This window comes from Buteo buteo, chromosome 10 (assembly GCF_964188355.1).
Source record: "Buteo buteo chromosome 10, bButBut1.hap1.1, whole genome shotgun sequence".
Taxonomy (NCBI): Eukaryota; Metazoa; Chordata; class Aves; order Accipitriformes; family Accipitridae; genus Buteo; species Buteo buteo.
In genome coordinates this window covers 6019249-6042428 of record NC_134180.1, presented here as the reverse complement: position 1 = coordinate 6042428, position 23180 = coordinate 6019249, and the positions used below count along the sequence as shown (strand labels likewise).

Sequence of the window (23180 nt, the reverse complement as noted above, 5' to 3'; positions counted from 1 at the left end):
GTGGACGGGCGGGGGATGGGGGCGGGGCGTCGGCGGGGGCGCGCAGCGCCGAGCACCGCCCGGCGGCGGGGGCGGGGGGCGCCCGGCCCGGTGTCAGCGCAGCGCAGAAGCCGGGGGGTTGCAGACGGGGACAGGGGGGGCCGTGTTTCCTCCAGAACCACCGCAAGCGATGCTCGGCTGCCGTTCGAGGCCATCGCACCCTGCGCGCCCGAGCTTTGCTTTTCTCTTCGGGCCGTTCTCCGGGCTGGGCCAGATCCTGCCCCGCACAGCGCTCGGGGTCTCAAATACCAGCAGAAAATGCTGTTCTGGCAAAAAAAAGCCCCGCACGGTGACACAACTTGTTCCAGGAAAACATTTCCCCTTTTTTTTTCCTGGCATGGCTTGAGGCAACTTCCTGAACGGATCGGTGCTAACAGCAAAAAAGCCGCTTTGCCCTTCGCCTTCCCGACAGCAGAGCCGTGACAATTCATCCTGCGAGCGCAGGGCCAGCCTCAAAGGGCCACCGGGAATACCCGGGGGTGTCCCCTCTGCTTTGACGACCTCCCTTCCAGCGTTGGCCCTACGCAACGCGTCCCCACGCAGCGAGTGCAGGCCGGCATCGCATCCGCTGGCGTAATGCGTTCGATTTGCGGTTGTGACGAACCCTCACAGGGAAAACGAGAGCACCCCCCCTTCTCTCTGTGACGTGCGGGGAAACACGCTCTGCTCATTAAACCTATTTCTTGCTTTCCTGGGCTGCGTTCATCACAGTTCATCCGCCCTACTTTCCCCAGAGGAGTCTTTAGCCAGCTAAAGGATTAGCGGGTCTCCAGCATCACGCAGGAGCAAGGCTGAGACAGCAGGGAGGAAAAAGATGGCTTTGGACTTAGTTTTGCCTGCCGTGGGAGAGGGCCAGCGCGTGAGAGGGGTCGGGGCAGTGGGAGACAGTGGTTCAGACCCTGTGGGCTGTGCGGCGCTGAGCTCTCTCCACTTCCACCAGATACCTGAACACCCTGGGCAGGCGGGATCGTGGTTTCTAAGGGGTCCCATTTTCCAAATATGACTGCTAATAAATGTGTGGGAGCATGTGAAGAGGCAGCACCCAGACTAACAGCTACCTATCGGCAGGGGTGTCCGGCTCCTGCTCAGTGAAAATCATTCTTTTTATCACCCAGGCTCTGAAAATGCGGTAAGAAACAGAGCATGCTGCAAACACATTACATTCCCACTGCTGTGCTGGGAAGCCATCTTTGTATCTCCATCGCATATCAGGCAACGGAAACAGCTGGGAAGGAAAGTCAAAAATTCGTAGAACTGGGGGTCTAGGGAAGATGCCAAATCCAACCTAGCAATGGGTTGGGCCAGTTGCTCCTCTCTGACAGACAGCGATTGCTGAAGAAGCAGGGAAGAGATCTTTCTTTTCACCTTTTCTTTGCAGTTTTGATGCTCACATACAGCGTGGGCCATTGGACTTTTAATCCTTCCCATGCCGAAGTGAGTTTTAACAACCAGGATCTGCGGGAAGCATTATCACTTTCTCCCATTCATGCTGTTCGTATCCCTGCAGGACCACAGCAAATGGCCCTGCAGGGTAATGACTTGAGCACGTCCAGGGATGTTGAGCATCCAACGGATGAATAGTTAAATAGCATCAGGAGAAGCAAAGCTGGAACATGTAGGATGCAGAATCTCCTGGGAAGGAGAATTACCCCACACTGAGTTTCCCACACCTGACAATGCCGCATCCAGTGAGCAGCTGGGTGAAAGGAGGGAGAAGAGAATGGCTTCTTGCTGGTCTTGCAAATGAGGCCTTCACTTTCCTTGCTTTGTTTGGGTTAAAATGGGCAAAGCAAAAGTAAAACATCTTACTTTCATTATCACAAGTGACATAATTGATTCTGAGCTGAATATTGGATGTGTATGGGGGGATAAAAAAAGCCCAAAGCTATTTTTTATCAGTTTGGATGGAAATCACTTTCTTCTTTTCTTCTTCCAGTGCCTGGGAATTGTTGCCATTAAGTTCTAAAGAACAATATATGACAGAGGTATCCTCATGAGTGTTGTCCAGCTCCAAAATCCCCTGGGGCAGAGTTTTAGGAGTTTTAGCACGGGCTGCAGGGACTGAAGATGATGACTTGGTGTTAGAGGAGGAATGCTGCCCCGGGGTGATGCAGAGTGAAGTGTGAGCCCGGGAGTCCCGGTGTTCTTTGCCCTCAGAAGTCCTCCAGGTTCATGGTATGTTTTGCGTTAGAGAATCAGTGTTGTGTCACCAAAATCAGCCACGTGTCACCAGTTGCTGACAGGGCAATGCATTTGCAGACCCTTTCTGGAAATCCCGTGTGTGCCCTCAAATTGGTCACAGGCCATCATGCCTCAGGCAGCAGAGATCCTACAAGCCCCAAATATTTTCTTAAACTATGCTGGGGCACACACCCTTAAAAGCAGACAGGCGTATACCATCTGCTTCTTTTTTTACATGATAAAAACTTGCTCAGAGTGGTCACCCAGTATGCTGCCTCTTGTCCTGGGTGCCTCAGCCCCCGTGGTGCCCCGGGGTGTAGCCGCCTGCCTGGGATGCTTGAGCCAGGAGTTCCCCTTCCCACCCACTTAGTGGTATCTGGTCCTCTGGGTGTCTGTGAGCACCCTCAAGGGAGCCAGCCCAGAATACTCTGCTTGGAAGGTGTCCCTGTAAGAGTGCGGGTGCTTGCAAAGCCATGCCAGACGTGTCCACGGGAAACTCCGTTTGTGCTCAATGCTGCTGAGCTCCAGCAGAAGAGCTCAAGGTACTGGGACAACTGGGAGAGTCCTGATGCCCCAGTGTCCACCAGACACCCCGACACAGCATTTGGAGTGAGGGACGGCTTTTGAAAGCCGTTTTGCTGGCTCTGGCAAGGCTGGGTGTCAGGGGGCTGGGGGGGGCCTGGGGAGTGTTGATGGGTGGAGAACTCTTCTCTTGTTATTAATTTGCTGTTTCTTGGCTTTGCACCAGGTTTCAGATTTAAGGGGGGGTTTGCCTTTTTCGTTTCATTGTGGTGCTCTGCAATGGCCACACCGGCGGTGCGGGGCTCGGGGCGATGCCTCTGGCTTAACCCCTCCAGTGCCACTGGCACAGGGGGTTCAGCCCACCCACCCAAGCTGGTGCAGCTCTGTGTGTGCACAAACACCTTCCCTTTTTACCAAACTTTGAAAAGAGAGATTTGGATTTCACTGTTGTATAAAAAAGGGCTCGAGGCCCCACTGTCGGATCTCTCAGCGGTTGTTTCTGCCATTCAGATGCAAGCTGGATTTGGAGGGGGCTCTGCGCAGCAGGTTGGGGCTCTCCTCACTTTCTGGGGCCACAAACGCAGCTGGGTTGGGACATCGGTACCTGTTGTGCAACATCTTCTTGATCTAACGATGCTCTGAGAGAACCCCGGGGTCCAGAGCAGCTGGGGTTCCATCTCCTTCTCCTGATGAGTCCGAGCTCCACGCTGAAGCGTGTCCCAGCCCTGTGTCACCCAGCCGGAGCGCAGCCCCAGGCTGTCCCACAGCACTTCTGGTCCTGAAAAGCCCTTGTCCCACTACGTCCAGACGCCCGGCTGAGCTCAGACCCCATCACAGCCTTCGGCACAGCCCCTCCAAGCCCAGAAAACAACCAGCAAACCCTTCTCGCCAGCTGCTCCGTGAGGTTTTACTGGGAAGACCCGAAGCCCAGGGTGGACCAGCATGTCCGGGGCTGCTGTGGGACCACCGGCTGGCACAGCACGTCCCAGCCCGTACGGGAGCGATGACTTTTTTGGGGGGAGCAGCAGATTTTGGTAACCTGAAGGGGATTTGTGCTTTGGGCAGAGCACGGTGCCTTTCCTCTCGCTGTCGCTGGAGGGAGCTGCCCTGTCCGTTCCAGGACTCCCAGATGTTAGGACAAGCTGCAATTCAAGTTGTTGTTAAAAATGAAGGAGCTGGAGGATTCCAGGAGGGGTTCAGATTAAGAACAGAGACCCAGGAATGGCTTCTTCTGCAAACGGACCTTGGAAGGGCCCCGGGACACCACACGCTCCAGTGTGGGACCTACGTGCTGGGGCAATGGGGGGGCATTGACACTGGTGGGATGTGGAGACTTGCGTGGCAGGACAGGGCAAGACCAAGACACAGAAGAAAGCAGCGGCGGTAGGTCCTTGGTTAGGCAAGATTTGGGGCATTTAGCCTTTTCCCAGCTGGTGTTTGGTGCCAGCTCGTGTTGTCCTCCAAGCACCTCCTATAGATGCTAAAGATCAAAGGCACCACTGGGGAGCAAACCCCAGATTTGCCAAAAAAAAATCCCTGGCAATGAATAAATACAGCATAGCTCCTTCAGCAGTTTCTATCTGATGCATAAACCCACCTTAGTCTCATCATTTTAGCATCCAGACTGAAACACGGCACTCCAGTATCTGCTGGTACACCCAGGGACAAAACAAGCTTTGAATTAAGCAAATGGAACATTAAAAATGTATTTCTGAATGCAAGAGTGAGCAGATAGATAGCACAGAGCCAGCTATAACAGGCTGTTTGTGCAATTGTGCTTGGGGCTATCATTAACCCCAGGCTTTTCCCCAGGGAAGGAAGACAGAGAGAGGAGCTGGGGCCACATTTAGGTACATCAGGTATTTATACAGCCGCTCTAGGGGACTAGAGCAGTCTCTTGTCTCTCTTTTCTGCAATGAGCAATTTAGCTAGTCAAGAAAGGGAGATAAAAAGAAGCACTTGCTATTTTCTCCAGCTCCAGCATCAGGCCACATGTCTGGGATCATGAGCACAGCTGGAGTTTACCCCCATCATCTACAAGGCTCCTGCTCCATTGCCAGCTCATTTCATTCCTACGTATATGTAATCATTCCCCAGAAGTTGCAATAAATGCTTTTGGAGATGACTGTGCATGTATGGTGTGAGCAGGTAAAACACTACTACTTATTGGGGCTTGTCCTGATCAGCTCCAACTTTAATCTATCCAGATAATTCAGACCCCAGTCACCAGTCTCATTCAAGGTATTGGCACAGGGTTTTCCAGCCAGCTACAAGGAATATCTCCCTGGTACAAAGGTCTGCCACCAGGGAATAAGAAAAGCCAGCTCGTTGTCACTTGTAAACGTGCTGCCCCAGATCCTGATTTCCAGCGGTTAAAACAATTCAGAAGTCCATAAACTTCAGGCTAAAAACCACTCCTGGAGGCTATAGCAGGTATTTATCTCTGAGACCTCCATAAGGCTACAGCTGAAAATTGAGGCGAGAAGGAAGAGTAGTGCTCAGGTCAAATTCCCAACAAGTGAAGTTTCTGAATCCAGAGTCCTCACATAGCTCCCACACATCTTCTGCTGGTAAACTATCAGGCAAATAATCCAGGCAGGACAGTTACAGGCTTGTTTTTATTAAAAGACATCTTCAGAAAAGATATTTTAGTACAAAAAAAAAGTTTAAAATACACAAACTACAGTTGCCTTTTTTTTTCCAGCATCAACATTTATAAATTACACCACATCATTGTTATTAACACTGCATTTAAATATGGAAACAAATTAAAACAGGAAATTCATCAACAAAATCCAACATACTACAAATGACTATTTACAATATTTAGCAGCTAGGAGCTCTAGCACGGTAGTCAATATGACTTCAATAGGGCAGGATGCTTGGGAAGCCCCAAGACGGCAGCTTGGCCCGTAACAGTATTTTGGAACCTGTTTTGCCCACCTCTCCCCAGATACCCACCCCAAAGGCAGAGGCGATGCTGTACACGAGGGTACGCACCCGACAAGGCGGTGCAGCTCTTGCAGAGAAACCCTATTGCCCCCTGGCCCTTCAGAGCAAGTTTTGGGGTGTGCATGCAGGATGGTGCTATTCACTCTGCAAAGGGTGGGGGCTCCGTTGGGAGAAGGCAGCCAGCCCTCCAGGCTTCAGGGGGATTTACAGCTGGCAGCAGGGCTCGTCCTGCCCAGGGACAGTCACTGCTCTGTACCTGTGCCCTCCTAGTGCTCGTCCTAACCACCCCCAGCAACACTGGTAGCCTCCAGGCAGAGCTTAAGACTCAGCCTTCCAGGATCTGGCCCTCATGTCACCAGCTGCAGGATCCCACACATTGTCTCCTGGAGCTGGAAGCAGTTTCCCCAGATCCTGGCAAATTCCAGCACAGCCAGAAATACAGGGCTGTGAAGCCCTGGGGGCCAGGGAAGCCAGGTGAGCCTGAGGTCCCCCCGCTTCTGCACAGGGTGTCCTTCAGCCTTCCCACCAACACGCATATTCTCAGGGCGTTGAAGTCACTGGAGCAGGGGCTGTGCAGATGGAGCAGCCCGAGGCTCACTGCCCCACGGCACCAGCCAGGGAAGGAGAGTCTGGGGGCTCTCACAGGAGAGTACGTAGGACATCATTTGGGAACAACAGTGAAAGACAGGACACGGCAAGGCTCCGTACCCAACACTCAGGTCCAGGGTAGTGAAACACTTCACATGCTCCCCTTCCACCCAGCCCCAGCTCATCAAAACCAGCACAGAAGTGTTCAGACAGGACAGAAAGCACCAGACAACTTGAACTTGCCGCAGCAGCACGTGGCAGGTTGGAAGACCCTTGTGCATGCTCTGCAGGTGGATCTCCCTGCTGGTGGCTCCTCTTCTGGTTTGGGAGCTCCCATCCAGGGGTTTCAGCAACATGGAGCTGTTTTACTTATGGTGAGGAGCTGTGTCATGCCACTAAAGGGCTGCTAACCAAGAGAAACGCTCCTCGGGGGACTTCCTGGGGAGGGTAGGTTTGTTTTCTGTAAACACCAAGTGATGGAGCTCAGGTCTGTGCTCCGCAGAGAAGGTCAAGTCTCAAGTGGCAGCTTTAGGGCTCTGCTTCCAGTGCTGCGGGTTGGATTTTCATGGTGGTTGACTTCAGCGGGTAATACCTGCCTTTCCATGTCTTCCAAAAGATGCCCTGCTTGCGCTCGTGCCGCTGGCGGGGGATGGATCGGAAGTACTTCCCATTGAGGTTGGCATGGCCACAGGTGCTGAACCACCAGCCACCTACCAAGGCAACGCAGAGGCAGGTTTAACCCACAGCACTTCCAGACAGAAAACAAATCCAGGTACAAGGCAGCTGCTGCCCCCATTTTCCCCACTTCTCCAGGGCTTTGGGACCTTACGAGACCACCTCGTACACACTTGAGGAGTCCCATGCCCTGGGAAACCTTTGCACAGATCCCGTATGACTTCAGGATGTGTCTGCAAATCCCTGCTGCTCTTTCTTGCATGCAAAACCCCCTCAAACCCTTCAGCAGCCCCATTTCAGGCCTGGGGACTGGCCTCTGCTTCGCTTGAAACATTTCCAAGCAAGGTGGCAGCCAGCAAAGCTGTTGCGAAGACAGATGCTTGGGCCAAGACCCGAATCATGAACCCCTCCTGGTTTCGGCTTCCCTCCTGGTTCCCTGCACGGCTCCCCCAAGGATGCAGCTTTCCCAGGGAAGCAGGGGACAAGTCGGGCTCAACACCAAAGGGGTCTAGTCCCACAGGGTCACTGTCCCACTCAGGGCCACCACCAGAGAGCGGAGGGCTGAAGGAAAAGTGCACGCCACCGGGAAGGAAGAGCTTGTACTGACCTGAGAGGTGTTTGGCACAGTTTGTGTCAGCTTTGAGGTCGTGGTCACGATCCCGAGTGGAGAAAGGCAGCTGCCTGAAGTCCCCGATGGCATTTTCCAGCTCTCCAGACAGAGGTCCCAGCAGGTTGAGCATGTAGGCTGTGCTCTCACCACCAAGGCTGAAGACAAACTGAACCACCTGGGAATTTCCCTCCCAGTCTTCCAGCTCAATCAGGAGATTGTATCTTCCCTCTTGGACAAGGTGATGTATCTTCTCCAGGCCCAGCCAGAAGTCACCTGAAACAAGACACATTGCATCGGCTGCAGGGACAAAAAACATGCTGTGCGTCCTGGTTTCAGCTGGAATAATTTCCTTCTTAGTAGCTGGTATAGTGCTGTGTTTTGGATTTAGGATGAGAATAATGTTGATAACACACTGATGTTTTAGTTGTTGCTAAACAGTGTTTGTACCAAGTCAAGGACTTTTCAATTTTTCACGCTGCCCTGCCAGCAGAGGCTGGGAATGCACAAGAAACTGGGAGGGGACACAGCAAGGACAGCTGACCCTAACAAACCAAAGGGTATTCCATACCCTATTACATCATGCCCCATCCCACAGGGGGCAGGTGGGTCCAGTATATAAACTGGAAGGAGTTGGCTGGGGGGCACCACAACTCAGGGATTGGCTGGGCATCAGTCCGCAGGTGGTGAGCAATTGTGTTGTGCATCACTTGTTCTGTGTATTCTCATAGTAGTAGTATTTTCCCTTCCTTTTCTGTCCTACTAAACTGTCTTTATCTCAACCCGTGAGTTTTACTTTTTTTTCCCCCCAATTCTCTCCCCCATCCTGAGGCAGGGTAAGTGAGCAGCTGCGTGGTGCTTAGTTGCTGGCTGGGGTTAAACCACGACACCGTGCAAAGCCAAAACACGAACAGGCTCCAGAGACAAATAGGGACAACCCAGGACACTGCAGCATTTGAATCGCTGTCTGGTACCTGCAGGACAAGTCAGGAAGACCAAGGACTCTTGCTCTGCAAGCAGTGTCCCCTCCCCTCCTCAGCCCAATGCTGTGCTCCAACACGTAGAGATCTCCAGGGGCCAGCAAGGGGGAATAACTTGTACTAAGATATCACAATAAGAAGACAGACACCGTTGTTCACCTACCGTGAAGGTCTCCAAAGCCATTCTTGTAGGCATCCCAAAGCTGGTCAAAGTCCACAGAGCCGTCTGTACGCCTCTGGATCACTGTCCAGCCACCTTCTGTGGACCGGAAAAAACACGGTCATTTGGGGTTACCATTTGCAAGACCACCGTGCAAAGCGCTGCGGGACATCTCCGCTGCTTTACCTGCGGTCATGTCGCAGTAGACTTTGAAGGGCTGAGACCCCGCAGGCTGCACCTGGAAAACACCGCTGCTTTGCTGCCCAGCCAGGAAGAGCTGGTGGCAATCCTCTGGAAGCTCTGTGGGGGAAGGAAATGTTGATTAAGAAAACAGCCCTGTGCCCCACTTCCTCAGCAGGCTGCTCCTACCACGGCCCTGGCACTTGCAGCCCTGGCCACGAGCCTGGTCAGCTGCGCACAGCAGTGGCTGCGACTCTGGAGACGACAGCCCCCGACTTCAGCATCTTTAAACGCCGTGACCCCGTATCTTCCCATTTATCCGAACGCAGCTCCTTGGGCTTCTATCCAAGGCAGAAGCCAGGCGTTGGGCCAGGCTGGGGCGACCTAGGCTGGAGAGCAGAGCTCCCCATTGAGGAGACGTCCGAGGAGCTTCCCAGCTCCCTCTGTGCCCACAGCAGGCAGGAGCAGCCCATTTGGGGTGGAGTAATGCCAGATGCCAGCCAGGGCCAAGCATCCCCATCCCACCCCAAGGCTGAAGCAGCCTCAAAGGGCCTCAGGGGAAGAAAGAAACCCCAAGTCCTGCCACCAGCAAGGCACCTGAGCATCCAGCACACGACCTCTTGCTCCTGGTGACTCTGGTGGCCCCAGGCAGATGTCCTGCTGGGCAACTTGCCACCAGCCGGCCTGGGGCCAGGCTGGGGTAACCCTTTTGCCCAAGACACCAACCGGGGCAGGGACGGGGTGGGGTGGGAGGACCCCAAGGAGCCCGAGCTCATTGCACGAGTGGATCGCCTGGGATGAAGCCAACCCCCAGCTTGCCCCTCTCCATCCCCACACCAGCCAGGCTCCCACCTCTCCTTCTGCCCCTGAGGGGACTTTGCCCAGGGCTGCCAGCAAAGCACCGTTTCAACAGCGCTGACAAAAGTCCACCCAGGAACCACCACCCGCAGCACTTGGGGAGAGACAGGGATGGCGGCGGGGGGGGGGGGGAACCTATTACAAAACCCAAGTCAAAAGGCCGCAGGAGGATGTGCAGGGACTTCAGCCCCCAGGCTGTCAGCCCAGTCAAGGGGCTCTTTGTCAGCCGGGACAGGTGCCCCCATCACCCCCAGACAAAGGGGGTCTGTTCTCCCCGCACGAGGGTGGGATGGATTTTGGTGGCTCACAGCTGCTGCCAGCACGACCCCAAGACAGACGGGTGAAGAAACCTAAAGACAAGCCCCAGGCTGTGCCGGGGTGCTGGGCTACCCCCCCAACCCTGCTGTGGGGTCCCCCTTGCAGTAGCTGCCCCTGGGGTCAGGGCTGGCACCATGACCCTGGGTGGCAGCGGGGAGAGGGGCCTCCCCCACGACCACAGGGTCTTGTGTGGGGCAGAAGTGGGGAAAATGGGGCCTTTGAGCTGCTGAGGACAAGAGCAGCCCCCGCGGGGCATCGGCCCCTGCCCCATCCTCTCTGGGCACCCAGGGAGCCCCGATGCCGCGTTGGGGTGAAGGGCAAAACCACAACTGGAGGAAAGGTCAGTTGGGGGGACCCAGGGGACGGCAATGTGACTCCTGCTACCACCTTTCACCTATTTCTCCCCAACCCCAGACCCCCCCATGGTGAACTTTCCCCTCCTTGGCACAGGCAGCCCCTCTCCCACCGCCTGCAGCGGGACAGCCCCACAGCCAGCATGGCCGGACTCACACTGCCCTTAGCATCCCTCGGACCCCCCAGCCGACGCCAGCGCAGGACTGCTGCCACTATGGGCTTGGTGGGCTCGTCCCCACGGGACGAGCATGTGACCCTGAGCCCTCCCCAAGCCTGTGCACACGTGGATCGAGGGCGAGCGTTTTGCACGAGGGATCAAAACCACACAAAGCCAGCCGGCACTGCGGGGAGGCCAAGTGCATCCCCGGTATCCCCACCTTATAGGTGAATGCAGCTAGGGAAGCCAAAGGAGGCTCAGGGGAAGGAAAACCCACAACCTGACCCTATACCCACAGCTGCACCAGCCCCGGCTCACAAGCGTGGCTGCAGGGAGGTGCTGGGCTCACCCAGCCTCACATTGCTCCTCGCCTCCTCTCCCACCGTATCTCCCAGCATCAGCAGGACAGTGCCTGGGCAGATGCTCAGTGGCCCCAGCATGCAGAAGTCAGCCCCATCCCTGTTTGTTTTTTTTCTGGGCCCTGGCCACACTCAATGCACTTGGACCTCTTCTGTTTTCCTGGTGCAACAGGGACTTTCAAGCAGCTGAATGAGATGCAGCTGCTTGAACAGCCTCAGCTCAATCTTTTTGTTTGAGGAACATGCTCGTTAGTTCCAGTTCATGTTGCACATCCGTATGGCACCAACAGAACAACAAGACCTCCTGGCTGCTCTGGATGTTTTTCTTTCCCTCCCCCTTTATTTAGCCAAACAAGACAGAAGAATCAACAAGGCTCACTGGAGCTGCCCCAGGCATGGCACCGTATTTACCCAACAGGATCTCCAGGCATGACGAGAGGTCACCAACCTGGGATAAACAACCTTTCTTGCGGATGGCAGGGCATGCCTGGAGCTGTTTGCATCACCCCCCCGCCTCACCCTCCCCAACCCAATTATTTTGGAGTCCCAGCGCCACAGGGAGAGAGCGAGCAGGGCTCTACCTTTCCCCTACTCGGCCGGCTGCCAGAAAGCACAGGCTCTGCCTAAAGACCTGATCCTCTTTCTGCAAGTGATTAAACCTTTCACTCTCCAGGCTGCTTCAAGCCTTCAACTTTCACATGCTTGGCCCCGTGCCATCTCTGGCCTGAAAAAACTTGTGTTCGCTGGATGCAAATAAAAGGGTCTTTCTGAAAGGGCTGCTGGTGGAGTTCATCGCTCTTCCCCAGGGCCATGCAGGCACTGCAGCTCTGCCTGACAATAGGCAGGGAGCTGCCGGCACAAGCCTTCCCCGCACTTGTCTGCTGTGAAAGCAGCCACAAGCCTCCCCAGGCAAAGGGCACAGGGCTGGCCTGCCAGATATTGTGTGCTTTAAGATTTGCCAAAAAACTCACTCGACTTGCTAATGAGAGGAAGCCAATTTGTTTTCTGTCAGTGATACCAACATCAGGGATTAGGCAAGAGAAGGGGGAACACACAGCTCAGCCAGGTGGGAGGGGGTCAGGATGCCCGGGGCACTGGGGATGCTCAGGGTCTCCCCATCAGGGACAGTGGGGTGCTGAGCTCTCACCACCACCCCCCCGTGGCATCCCCAGGGGCTGTGGGCCCTTGCTGCCTCCCACCGTGCTTCACAAGGGTTGCTGCACCCAGCACCCATCAGCTGGCGCAGAGCCACACAGACTCCATCTGCCACCAGTAAGTAGCAAAGACCCAAACCCATCACCCTGCACCCCACTTCTAGCATAACCTGAGAATGGAGCAGGGGGGTCGGACTAGCTGGTTGGACTAGATGACCTTTGAAGTTCCCTTCCAACTTAAACAATTCTAGGATTCTATGACACGCTACTGAGGGCAAGTCACAAAGCAGAGCTGGGAAAAAATGGTGGGGAAAGAGGTTTTGAGACAGTTTTCTGGCTCACTAGTGCTGCTCTGACCAAAGGACACCTCACGTAGCCCCACTGTGGGCTGGCCAGCCCCACTGAGCCAAGCGCCAGGAGGAGTTTGGAGCCCCACATCCCATCTCTGTCCTCGTCCGCATCAATTCTGCAGCTCTTTGTTCTGCTCACCCAGCTTTCAGGCACACTGGTGACAGCTCCAGGCTCCACATACAAATTACTGTGTGTTTTCCCATAGCTATACCTATATTAAACCCTGGGCAGGATTTCCCCATGCATCCTTACCCTGCCTGGTTTCTGTTTGGCTCACACTGGACATCCCCAGACAGCTGCACAGACAGAGCCAGCACCGTGATTTAGCTGACATAAGAGCAGCTGCTCCTGACCAGCAAACCCTGCAGGGACACCAGTTCCCGTCTGGGAGGGAGGCTGCGGGACGCAGCGCAGCTGGGGACACCCGCTTTGCTGCCCTTCGCTCTGCGGGAGCTCCTCCAGCCTCCTCGCCGGCAGAGAGGATGCTCCAGGCAGAGCCAGGAGCTCCAGATGCAGCATCCACTCGTCTGCTCTGGTGCACGTTTCCCAGGGCTGGGAGTGCCCAGTGCCTTCACTGCCCAGGTGTTTGCTGCACCTCAGCACGTTCTGCTAAGCATAGTGCGAGCTGAGGCACTTGTCTTTCATGTATGAGCCCTAAATATGAGCCAAGGGAGATAGACGCACAAGGATCTAGCTCTCCTCTTGTGGTCCAGGGCTCCCTAACGCCACGCTCCACCAGCAGGCTGACTGAAAAGCAGACTCTGCCTGGTGGAAGTGGGAGCAGGTGAACAAGAGTTAACTCCAAGGAGCAGAGACCCTCCTCTCCTGCTTGCATTCACCCCCCCACCTGCCAATCCTCTTTGACAAATAGCCACTAGCAGTGTTTGTCCGCTCCTCACTGCATTCTTAATATCAGGCAGAAAAATTCCTCTCAAATCCTTAAATTCCTACCCGTGCTCCAGATCCCCTCAGTCTGGCCAAACTCCCAAGCTCCGGTTTTGTGAGCACATCTCACATCCTGACTCAGGACAACTGAACCTTTTGTTTCCAAACAGTTGCAACTGCAGCAGGTTTGCTCCAGCACGGAGGAGTGGGGCAGCACGGGCGAATACTCACTCTGTGTCAGCACGGGCTCCCCGCTAGTGTTCTGACTCTGGTTGGTGAGGCTGAGGCTCTTCTTCAGGTTTATCTTCCACTTCGGCGACTGCGTTTTGTTGTCTTTCAGGTGTAAGGGAATCAGTAGATTGACCTAAAAAAAATGCACAAGTCAGAACAGTTTTACCTCAGCTCATTTTCAACACTCAGGGGAACTGATAGGCCAAGCCGTCAGCTGCTCCCCTGTGACCAGAGCTGGGGCTGAACTTGCCCAGAAACCTCAAGGAATAAGAGATACCAAAGGCTGGCAAAGCCAGAAATGATTGTGGCTTTTCACACCCATGCTAATGAGTTTATTCTGCAGATAAACTCAAAGAAAGAGGCCGGAGAGGGTCTGTTCCCACACACCAATTCCTCCTATTGCTCCGTGCAAATACTCGGGGAGCTTGCAGTTTGCTACCCTTGCACCAACACCGCAGCGCAAGGACCAGGGCCACGGCCTTTCTAGGGTCCCCAAAGCCAGGGAGCAGCGGCACAGCCGGTTCTCCTGTCACCAGAGCACTGTGCCAGCTGGGCTGCCGCGGCGGTTCACGCCAGGACCAGGCTGCGGTCCCCGAGCCGCAGAGCGGGACAGGAGCTCACCTTGCTCTGCAGGCTTTTAATTTGCAGATTCTGCTTGTCCAGCTTGTACTGCTGCTGCTTGATCTTCTGCAAGAGCTCCTCGATTCGCAAGTTCTGCGCATCCATCAGGGACTGCGGGGGGGGGGGAAGAGCCAGGTGAACCCCGCAGCTCTGGGGAGATCCGCCTGTGCCGCACATACCGCACGGAGCCAGGTGGGCCAGTCCCCCCCAGATGCTCCCGGCACCCCCAGGACCTTCGGGTGTGGGGGGGTGTGTGCGTGTCCCCGCTTTCCCGAGGCCAACCCCCACCCACTACTCCCAGCACCCCAGGAGGGTCGGGTCCCCCGCACCCCTCCGGGCTGCCCCCCCCGCTGTGTACCGGGAGAGCTGCTCCCCACAACTGCCCCGGGAGGGTCGGGGATCCCCCCCCCTGGGTCTCCCACGGCTGCTCCCGGCAAGGCAGGGTCCCCTCCCCGCTTCCCCCCAGCCCGGTCCCAGTACGGGGGGGAACTGGAGGGGGGGGGGGTGCCTGGTGGTCGTGTGTCATGTCCCCCCGCCTTGGGTCGCTCCCGGTGCCTGGGTGGGTCGGGTCCCCCCCTGCTCCCCCAGCCGGGTGTGTGTGTGTGTGTGTGTGTCCCCATCGACCCTCACCTGCAGCGCTCCCAGGTCCTTCGCGCTCTGGTTATCGACCGGCCTCGCCTGCAACACTTGCCGGACTCGACCCTCCAGCTGCTCCAGCCGCCCCTGGATCTGAGCTTTGTCGGCCGCCACCTCCTCCAGGCGTTGCCTCAGAGCCTCGGAGAGGTTGAGGAGCTGCCGGCCGCGGCCCTCCAGCTCCCGCACGCTGGCCCGCAGCCGCTCGCCCCTCTCCTGCGCCTCCCGCGCCTGCCGCAGCAGCCGCCCCATGGAGCTGTTGTGGGCGCTGAGGCGGCTGCCGAGCTCCCGCATCTGCCCCTTGGTGCGGTCCACGTGTTCCTTCAGGCCGTGGCCGAGCTGCAGCAGCCCGTGGGCGATCACGTTCACCTCGTCCCACGAAGCGAACTGAGCCCGCCGCTCTTTGCCGCCAGCCCCTACCGCCGGACGTCGCTCGGTCCCGGCTCGACCCGCGGCCGGTCCCGCGGCCGCCCCGGTGCACAACAGCAGCAGCAACAGCAGCGTTAGCCCGGTGAGCCGCATGGCTGCCCGGCCGCCTCCCAGTGCGCGCCCCGCCGCCGCGCTCCCGCTTTTATCGCCGCCCGCGCACCGCGGCGGGGACGGCCCCGGCCCCGGCCCCTCCCCGCCCGCCCGGCCCCGCCGCTTTGTTCGCCGTCCCCCGCCGGGCCCCGGGCCGCCCGTGGCAGACCCGGTTCTGGGTGGTGGCAGCTTCCACCCGGGGCAGGCTCGGTCCCTCGCCGCTGAGCCCTGCCCCGCGCGTGTCCTCGCACCGTGTCCCGTCCCCATCCCCATAGAATCATAGAATCATTTAGGTTGGAAAAGACCTTCAGGATCATCGAGTCCAACCATCAACCATGCCCACTAAACCAGGTCCTGAAGTACCCTGTCCACTCGCTTTTTGAAGACCTCCAGGGATGGTGACTCCACCGCTTCCCTGGGCAGCCCAGTCCAATGTCTGACAACCCTCGCAGTAAAAAAATTTTTCCTAATATCTAACCCAAATCTCCCTTGCCTCAACTTGAGGCCATTTCTTCTCGTCCATCCCCATCCCTGTCCCCATCCCCATCCCTGTCCCCATCCCCGTCCCCATCCCCGTCCCCGTCCCCATCCCTGCTGACCACCCTGCCCCTCACCCTGCACCGGGGACCCTCATCCCAGCCAAGCCCTGCCGCTTGCCCTCTCCCTCACCCCGTGGAGCCCCCAGCCATGGGTGCTGCCCCACCGTGTGCCTGCACCCATCTCCTCTCCCCAGGCCGTGCCCCACCGGGAGCTGTTGGCCTTGGGGTGGGTGTAGGCTGTGGGCACAGGGCTCCCAGGCCGTGCCCTAATGGGTGCTGGGGGCCCTGGAGTGGGTGCCTGCGGTGGGAGCAGGACTCTGCTGGGTGGCCCTGGGCAAGGATGGATGCTGCAGGCGCAGGGCTCCTGGGTGATACCCCGCAGGGTGCTGCCAGCCCTGGGGAGGGTGCACATTTGGGGTCAGCTCCTCTGTGCACCTGTGGGGAGCAGGACGTTCACTCCTCTAAATGCTCCCTGTCTCCGAGAGTGCCAAGGATCAATTCCTCCCCCCTCTAAGGCTTCAATCATCCCCCTGTGAAAACGTGCATCTTCTTTTATTTGCAAGCATCTTGGACTCTGGTTACCTGCTCTTCCCTCTTGTCCTGCCTTTTTCTGCTGGCCTAAAGGGATTTTCGGTCTCTGTTTTTTCTCCCCAGGAAGGAATTCACACACCGTGATGGAGTCACTCTCGGCTCTTTTCAGATAAGAGCAGATGGAGCCCTTCTGCTCCCTCCCCTCCGGGTGTTTCCTCCTGCCGCCCCAGCGCTCCCTCCCTCCTCTACAAAGCGCATCCTAGAGCAGGGACCTGCGTTCCCATCCACACCATCTTTAGGGGCTAAATCCCCGCTTCCCACCACTTGCTGGGCCCTGCCCACACGTCTCGCTGATGGCGAGCCCCCGTGGGACCAGGGCTGCAGCGGGGGCTTGTGCCGAGCTTGCCTCTGCTCAGCCCCGCAGAAGCCCACGGCAGTTCTGCCTCCATCTCACCGCTGCCAGTCCCAGCCCTGCGGCTCTGGCATGGCCCACCCGTCCTGGGGGAGAAGCCTTTTCATCTTGTCCGAAAATGCCTGGCATTAGGAATTACCCTTCCAGGAGTCCCCATGTTACCTGGGGGTGCAGGTAGGGTGGTGGCACGGGAGCTTCCCAAGGGCAGTGGCCGCCGGGAGCAGCTTTCCTGCCCTGCACAGCTCTTCCCTGAGGATTTTTTGCCAAGGGTCTGCACTTGAGATCTGCCACTCTATTAAACTGCGGTTTTGCAGAGCTCTCCCATGGCACTCAGCCTTGCCAAAGCGATGACGTGCACCCGATACTTCCATCAGCCAAACTTATTTTCCCGTGGCCAAGTAGGCAACTAATATTCAGGGTTTCCCATCTTTTTCCTTTGCGGGGATAAATTCCCTGTTGTTGGGGGCGAAGCATCTCTTTGGTGTAGGTGTGTTTATGTACAAAGGCGTAGGAGGCTCCTGCAGAAATAAAAACCAGCCACCCGTTTCTTGTTCTTCTGGCCCTGAGCCGTCTCCAAGCATTTCCCAGCTGCTGCTCGGAAAGGGTGAGTGAGAGGCCTCAGGGCAAGCACCCAGCAGCGACAGCACAGGGAGGAGTCACAGAGGTAGGAACTGGGGAAGGAGGAATTTGGGAAATTTCAGCAGGCACAGAGTCGAGAGAGCTCCCAGCCCCCTCCTCCAGCAGGCGCCTTCTCATTTATTTCAAGGTCGGAAGGAATTTTTCAAATGAGGAAAAAGGAAAAGAATTGTGGTCGTCGCTTTTTCCAAACCTTTGAGGTTTGGGGAGCCCCTCTGTGCTCGTCCTGCTGCGGTTGCTGGAGAGGAGCTGGGGCCACTTTGGGGGGGCTGGTGGTGATGGGGAGGGGTCACACACACACACACACACACCCCCAGCAGGACGAGAGCATCGGACTTCTCTGTGGGGCCTGGGGTCCCTGTGTGGCACCTTGGTCATGCCAGATGTTGTACATCTGCCCCCCCCCCCCAAGGGACAGACCTGCTGCCACCCCCACCACCCCTCCTGAGTGCTGGAGGGGCAGCCACAGCTCTGCCAAAAATTCCCAGATGGGGTCGTCCCCACCAAAAAAACCATGAAAATTCTTTTCATTTTGGTCCTGCGGGTTTTTGGCATCCCAGGAGAGAGAGCGAGCTGGCAGGAGCCATGCCCACGGAGCCCGGGGTTGGAGCACCCAGCATCCCGAGAGCCCTCTGACCTGGGAAACACCAAACCCCCGAGTCACTGGGACAAACAGGGAATCAAAATTTCATGTGTTGACTATTGCTCTGGATTAACGACGTCAGGCAAAATGAATCCTGTGTGCAGCTCCGCTCCCTGCCCTGCCGTTACCCAACACTGGAGCTTGTCCTGGGAAATGATGGGGTTATGCCGGGTGCCGAAGCAGACATGTTCCCACTGGTTATTTTCTGCATTTGCAGTGTTTGTGCTGAGGCAGGAGAGAGGTAATGTAAGAAGCCAAGTCCTGTTGAGAAGCCACATGATTTATGCATTTTCCTTTGGCTGTGTTTTCCTATTGGGACATCTCCAATTTGCCCCGAGAAATATGAATTTTTAATGTACACAAATGAAAAGTCCCCTGAGGCCCTGAGCTACCCTGGGCTGTGAATGACCACCGGTCAATGGGAAGGTGCTCTCTGCAGACCCGAGTTTAAAGAGAGCTTAAAATGGCCTGGCCGGCAGGGATTGATCTCTTAAGGCATTTCTCCGTGCCATGAGGAAGCCCTGGTCTGCCCCGTGTGGAAGGCTGTGGACGAAATCCCTGTGGGATCCTGACTGCCCGGCTTGATTTGCGGCTGGGGAAGGGCCGAGGTTTTCTCCGGGGGGATGAAGGACCTTTTACCCTGCGCAGCAGCTTGCACCCTCAGGAGGGACCCCACAAGGACCCTGCCCCAGCCCAGCAGACCCTGCGGCCTTTGGGACACCGGAGCAGCCCAGGGAGCAGGAGGGCACGGTGGCCCTCGGGGCTACCCCTGGATCTCTGCGTGCTTCATCGAGGTCCCACCGGCTGGGGTCATCCCCTGGTGAGGGAACAGCAGACTCCAGAGGCAGTTATTTTTTGTGGAGGTCTCTCTGTGGGAACAGGCGTCACTCCCATCCCAGTCCTTATCCTTATCCCAATCGCAACACCCATTCCCATACCCATTCCCATCCCTTCTTCCATGCAATCCTCCCAGTCCAGCCAGCCGGGAAAGGCAGTATCCCTGGCACGCACCACAGGTAGCTCCTCCAAACAACCCCCACACGCCTGGCGGCACATTCCCATCTCCATCGCCATCCCCATTGCCGTCCCCGTCCGGCCGTCCCGTGCACAGCAGTCTGCGAGCGGGCGGGCTGCGATGGGTGTCTTTGTTCTCTGCCTTTCTCCATCTCAATCCTTCCCACGCTGACCTGGCGGGTCACTGTGCGAAAGTTCAGCCCGGCCTGAACTCACATGAATTCCTGCAGCTGCTCAGCCCTGGGCTCACGTCACCAGGAGGGACGGGAGAGATGCCGACTTACAGGAAGGTTGCTCACAGTGTTGCTTTATTGTTGGAAATGGCAAACAGAAGGGAGACTCCAATGAGAGGGGAATAGGGCATATGTGAATTATGCCGTCACCGCTTCAGGGATAAATTTAGGTTTTCCAGAGGAACGGTTATTCTGATTCAGTGGAGGTCGGGAGACGTCCAACAGGGATTTCCTACTGGCCCCTGGCTGAGACCAGTAGCACGTCTCACCCAGACAAGCACTGGCAGCGTTCCTGGCTGGAGCAGGCAACCCATCCACCTTGGTCTCTGCTCAAACCTGGTCGCGGCAGTGAGTTATCTATTGCACACCCATGGGCCCAGCCCTGCTAAAGAAACAGTTCTGCCTGCTAAAACCCCCCCACACCGGGGTCACTTATTCCAGCTCTTCCCAAGCACGAGCTTTGCTGGACCAGAAACTCTGTCCCCCCCCCTGCTCCGGAGAGGGGCTGTGTGGCTCCTGGCCTCGGCATACGGCAGTGAGGGACCAGCCTGGCTCCTGCAGCCTGCCTGGACCTGCTCCACAGCCAGGTTGGTTGTATCTCAACCCTCACCGCCCCGAGGGGACTGGTGACACTGGGGCAACACAGTTGACCGCCTGAGCCCCAGCCTCATCCTTCCCCAGGGCCAGGGACACCCCCTCATCCCTGTCAGCGAGTTTGCAAAAGCTTCTGCTCTTGATGGCGCTGCTTCCTGAGCAGAGACAAATTTCTAAGCAGGGTGAGTCAGAAACATGGAAAATTGGTTGCAGCCGTCCACCCCCAGCGAGGACCATCTGCATCGGGAGCTCAGCCATGTTGCCCGGGCTCCATTCCCATCCTCTCTCCTCTGGCTTTCCCTGCCGGCACAGGGCAGCCCTGGGCAAACTGCTGGCAGCCCAAGCGAGGGGAGAAGATGTCGGTACCTGGGCTGCAATGTCCCCTATGGGCTCTGGAGGATGGGGTGAGGATTGCAGCCACCCTGGGGTTCCTCTGACCTGGGGCCGATCCCAGGCACTGCTAGCCCAGAGCAGGGAAGCCCATTTTCACACTTGAAAAGCCGACATAAAAGGCCCGCGACACTCTCGATCCAAGCGGCCTCCTTATTTTCCTGGCAGGGCTGGATGAAGGTTATGCAAGTCTTCGCTACCCTTTATTCTTCCTGCCATCCCGGGGCTCCTTGGGGAGTGCTGGGGTTACTGTGCGGAAGGTCACACATGCCAGAAGGCAGGAAACCGGAGGGCTTGGGTTAACGTGGGAGGCTTGGCAGCCGAAGAAATCCGACCCTTATTTTTACAGTCATCTCTCAATTTAAACAACATGCGTTTTGAATTAGGGGCTTTCGCTGGCTGGGCTTGCAGCTCATCGGCACAGGGAGCTCCAGATCCCCAGGGGATGAGGCTGCCCTTTGGCACACTCCGTTTGCTCCCAAACCCATGTGGGAAGGGCCAGACCACCGAAACCGGGGCTGGGCTCTGCTTTCCCAACGAAACAATGGTGGCTTCCCTTTTACTAGCAACCTTTGGCTAGCGACAGAGACAGTGGCTTTGGAAGAGCTTTGTGGGCAGGGAGGTGACAGGGGATGTCTCCAGACGTTTTCTGAACATCCTTTCATTGCCTTCACCATTGCTGGAAGAAGATGCCCAGAACCACTGGAAGGAGACAGCCGCTGCAGCAAGCATGAGCAGAGCCCACAGCGAGTGCATCCACGGTCCTGTTAGTCACTCCTGGTCACCTATCCCCTTCTCTGCAGCGGGGATGGAGACAGCTCTGGCACTCCTCGGCACTTATCAGTCGGCATCTGCCGGTGGCCGTGGCCCCTCCATTCTGCTGGCACAGCTCCTCGCAGACTGGATCTCCTGGTGCAGCACGAACGGCTTTTTTGGCTGCGCTGTGTGATAAACCTCAGTCACTTCTGCTGCCCAGGACGGTTTTTAGCCACCCCAGGACATGCAGGATGGGTGGCTGCGCTGGCCCTCGGGGACTTGCACTCCTGTCCAACACCTTGCTGCGTGAGTGCTGGGTAAGTGCTTTTTGGCCTCCTGAGCTCTCCCGCATGCTGCATTCCTATCTCGTTTTGCTCAGGAGGTTGTTTCCCACCGTCCCCTTCTCCCCTGGTGCTGGGCAGGTCCCCATCCCATCAGGACACTCCTGCAGCAAGGGACAGAGGGAGCCGCTTGGAGCCAGGCTGGCAGCACAGGGCTGGCCCCAGGGCTGGGACGACGCTGCTGCCGGATTCGGCTGCTCTGCACCCACAGTCAGCAGCAGCCACGTCCGTCGAGGGCTCCGCTGGGTCCCTGCCTGGCCCTGCATCCCCACGGGGCCATGGCTGCTTTTCCACCCAGGAAGGGACCTGCTGGCTTCCAACACCCGTAGGAGAGGGCTGCAGAGCTTTAGATGGGGGAATGCCAGGGGAGACACTTCTCCTCCAGCCAACGCAGGGGAAGAGCACGCAGGCTTTTGGGCACAGTCCTGAAAACCCCGGCTGGGGATCAAACCTCTCCCCGGAGCCTTCCTGCTCGGTTCACAACTAAGACGACGTGGTGCTCAGGCTCCCCATCTGGCTCCGGTGGCCGAAGCGCAGGGAAAGGCACGGCTGTACCTCAGGGGACCAGGTGAGGTAGCGGTGACATTTCTCAGCCCACCCAGCCAGCTGCATCCAAACTGCGTACTCAGCTACGTAACTGGGTGGCCAGGAATACCGGCTTCGGGATGCATCTGGGAAGTCAGGATATTTCCTACTGCTGCAGAAGGTCACATCGAGAAGGTAAGGGGAAGGGACAGCACAGGCTCTGCAGGGTGGGGGCCAAAAAGAAGTGACGAAAGCAAGGCTTTCTCTGTCGTGAACATTTTCCAATAGGGGATATAAATATATCTTAATCTTTAGCCAAGATTTTTATGGATTTTCATGCTCGGATTCTGTTTTTTTCCAGATTTTCACACCCCACCCCACAGGACATGTAGGCACTAGGAGATGAAAAAACTCCCAGTGCTTTCTGTTTACCGCAGTGAAAACCTGAAAAGAAACAAATGAAAATGCCCCAAAGCACTAAAAGTTCCAGCAGCCCCTTTCCCAGCCGCCTCGCTGGCAAAATGGCAGCAGGGGCTGGGAGCCCGGAGGGCTGCAGGAGGGCTCCAGATCCCCAGGGGATCCAGGAGGCTGGGAGGTGGGAGCTGGCCCCATTTCCAGCCCTGGCATTTTCCCTTGCTGTGACAGTGACCTCGGCTGCTTCTCAGTTTCCTTAGCTGTAAACTGAGCATTTCGCTGCCTACGGGGCAGATCTGAGCTCTCGCCAGGGCACAGCAGTCCCGTAGGGCCTGGTTTCCCAATTGGGAGCTGCCCAGCACCCAGCACCCACAGGTAGCTCCCCTGGGGCATCCTGCACCCAGAACCCACCACCCAGCACACAGCACCCGCAGGTACCGTGCCTACCGTGCCTGGGGCATCCCGCAACCGGCACCCACCATGCAGCGCATAGCACCCATAGGTGCCACGCACGGGGTGTCCTGCACCCAGCTTTGACTTATGTCCTCTTGCACAGCCTGGAGAAGGAGCACATGGGCATGAAGTGGTTCTGCTCAGGCAGGGCTGGGACAGAGCAACCTCTGTTTAGTTTGAATTTCTTAGAAAAACAAATGTTGTGAGGTTTTTACCTGGTGTAGACAGACATTTTGATTTGCAGGACTTTGCTCGGCAGACGGTAACAAAGCTGAAGCGGGTCCAAGTCTGCATCTGAGCTTTGAGCTTGGATGCTTGCGTCGGACCTCCTCACCCACCCGGCACTGAACACGTGCCCTTGGAGCTGCCTGGGTT

General features: G+C 56.9%; 1 protein-coding gene across 1 annotated transcript; it reads right to left on the bottom strand.

Annotated features, from left to right (window-relative positions):
- Positions 1 to 5342: 5342 nt before the first annotated feature.
- On the bottom strand, positions 5343 to 15334 carry ANGPTL4 (angiopoietin like 4). The gene is made up of 7 exons (XM_075038292.1): positions 14803 to 15334; positions 14173 to 14283; positions 13552 to 13684; positions 8891 to 9004; positions 8708 to 8803; positions 7565 to 7840; positions 5343 to 6992 (listed from the first exon to the last, which is right to left on the bottom strand). Exons 1-7 carry the CDS (start codon positions 15325 to 15327, stop codon positions 6811 to 6813), a joined length of 1437 nt encoding a protein of 478 aa, XP_074894393.1. The 5' UTR covers positions 15328 to 15334; the 3' UTR covers positions 5343 to 6810.
- Positions 15335 to 23180: the final 7846 nt, after the last annotated feature.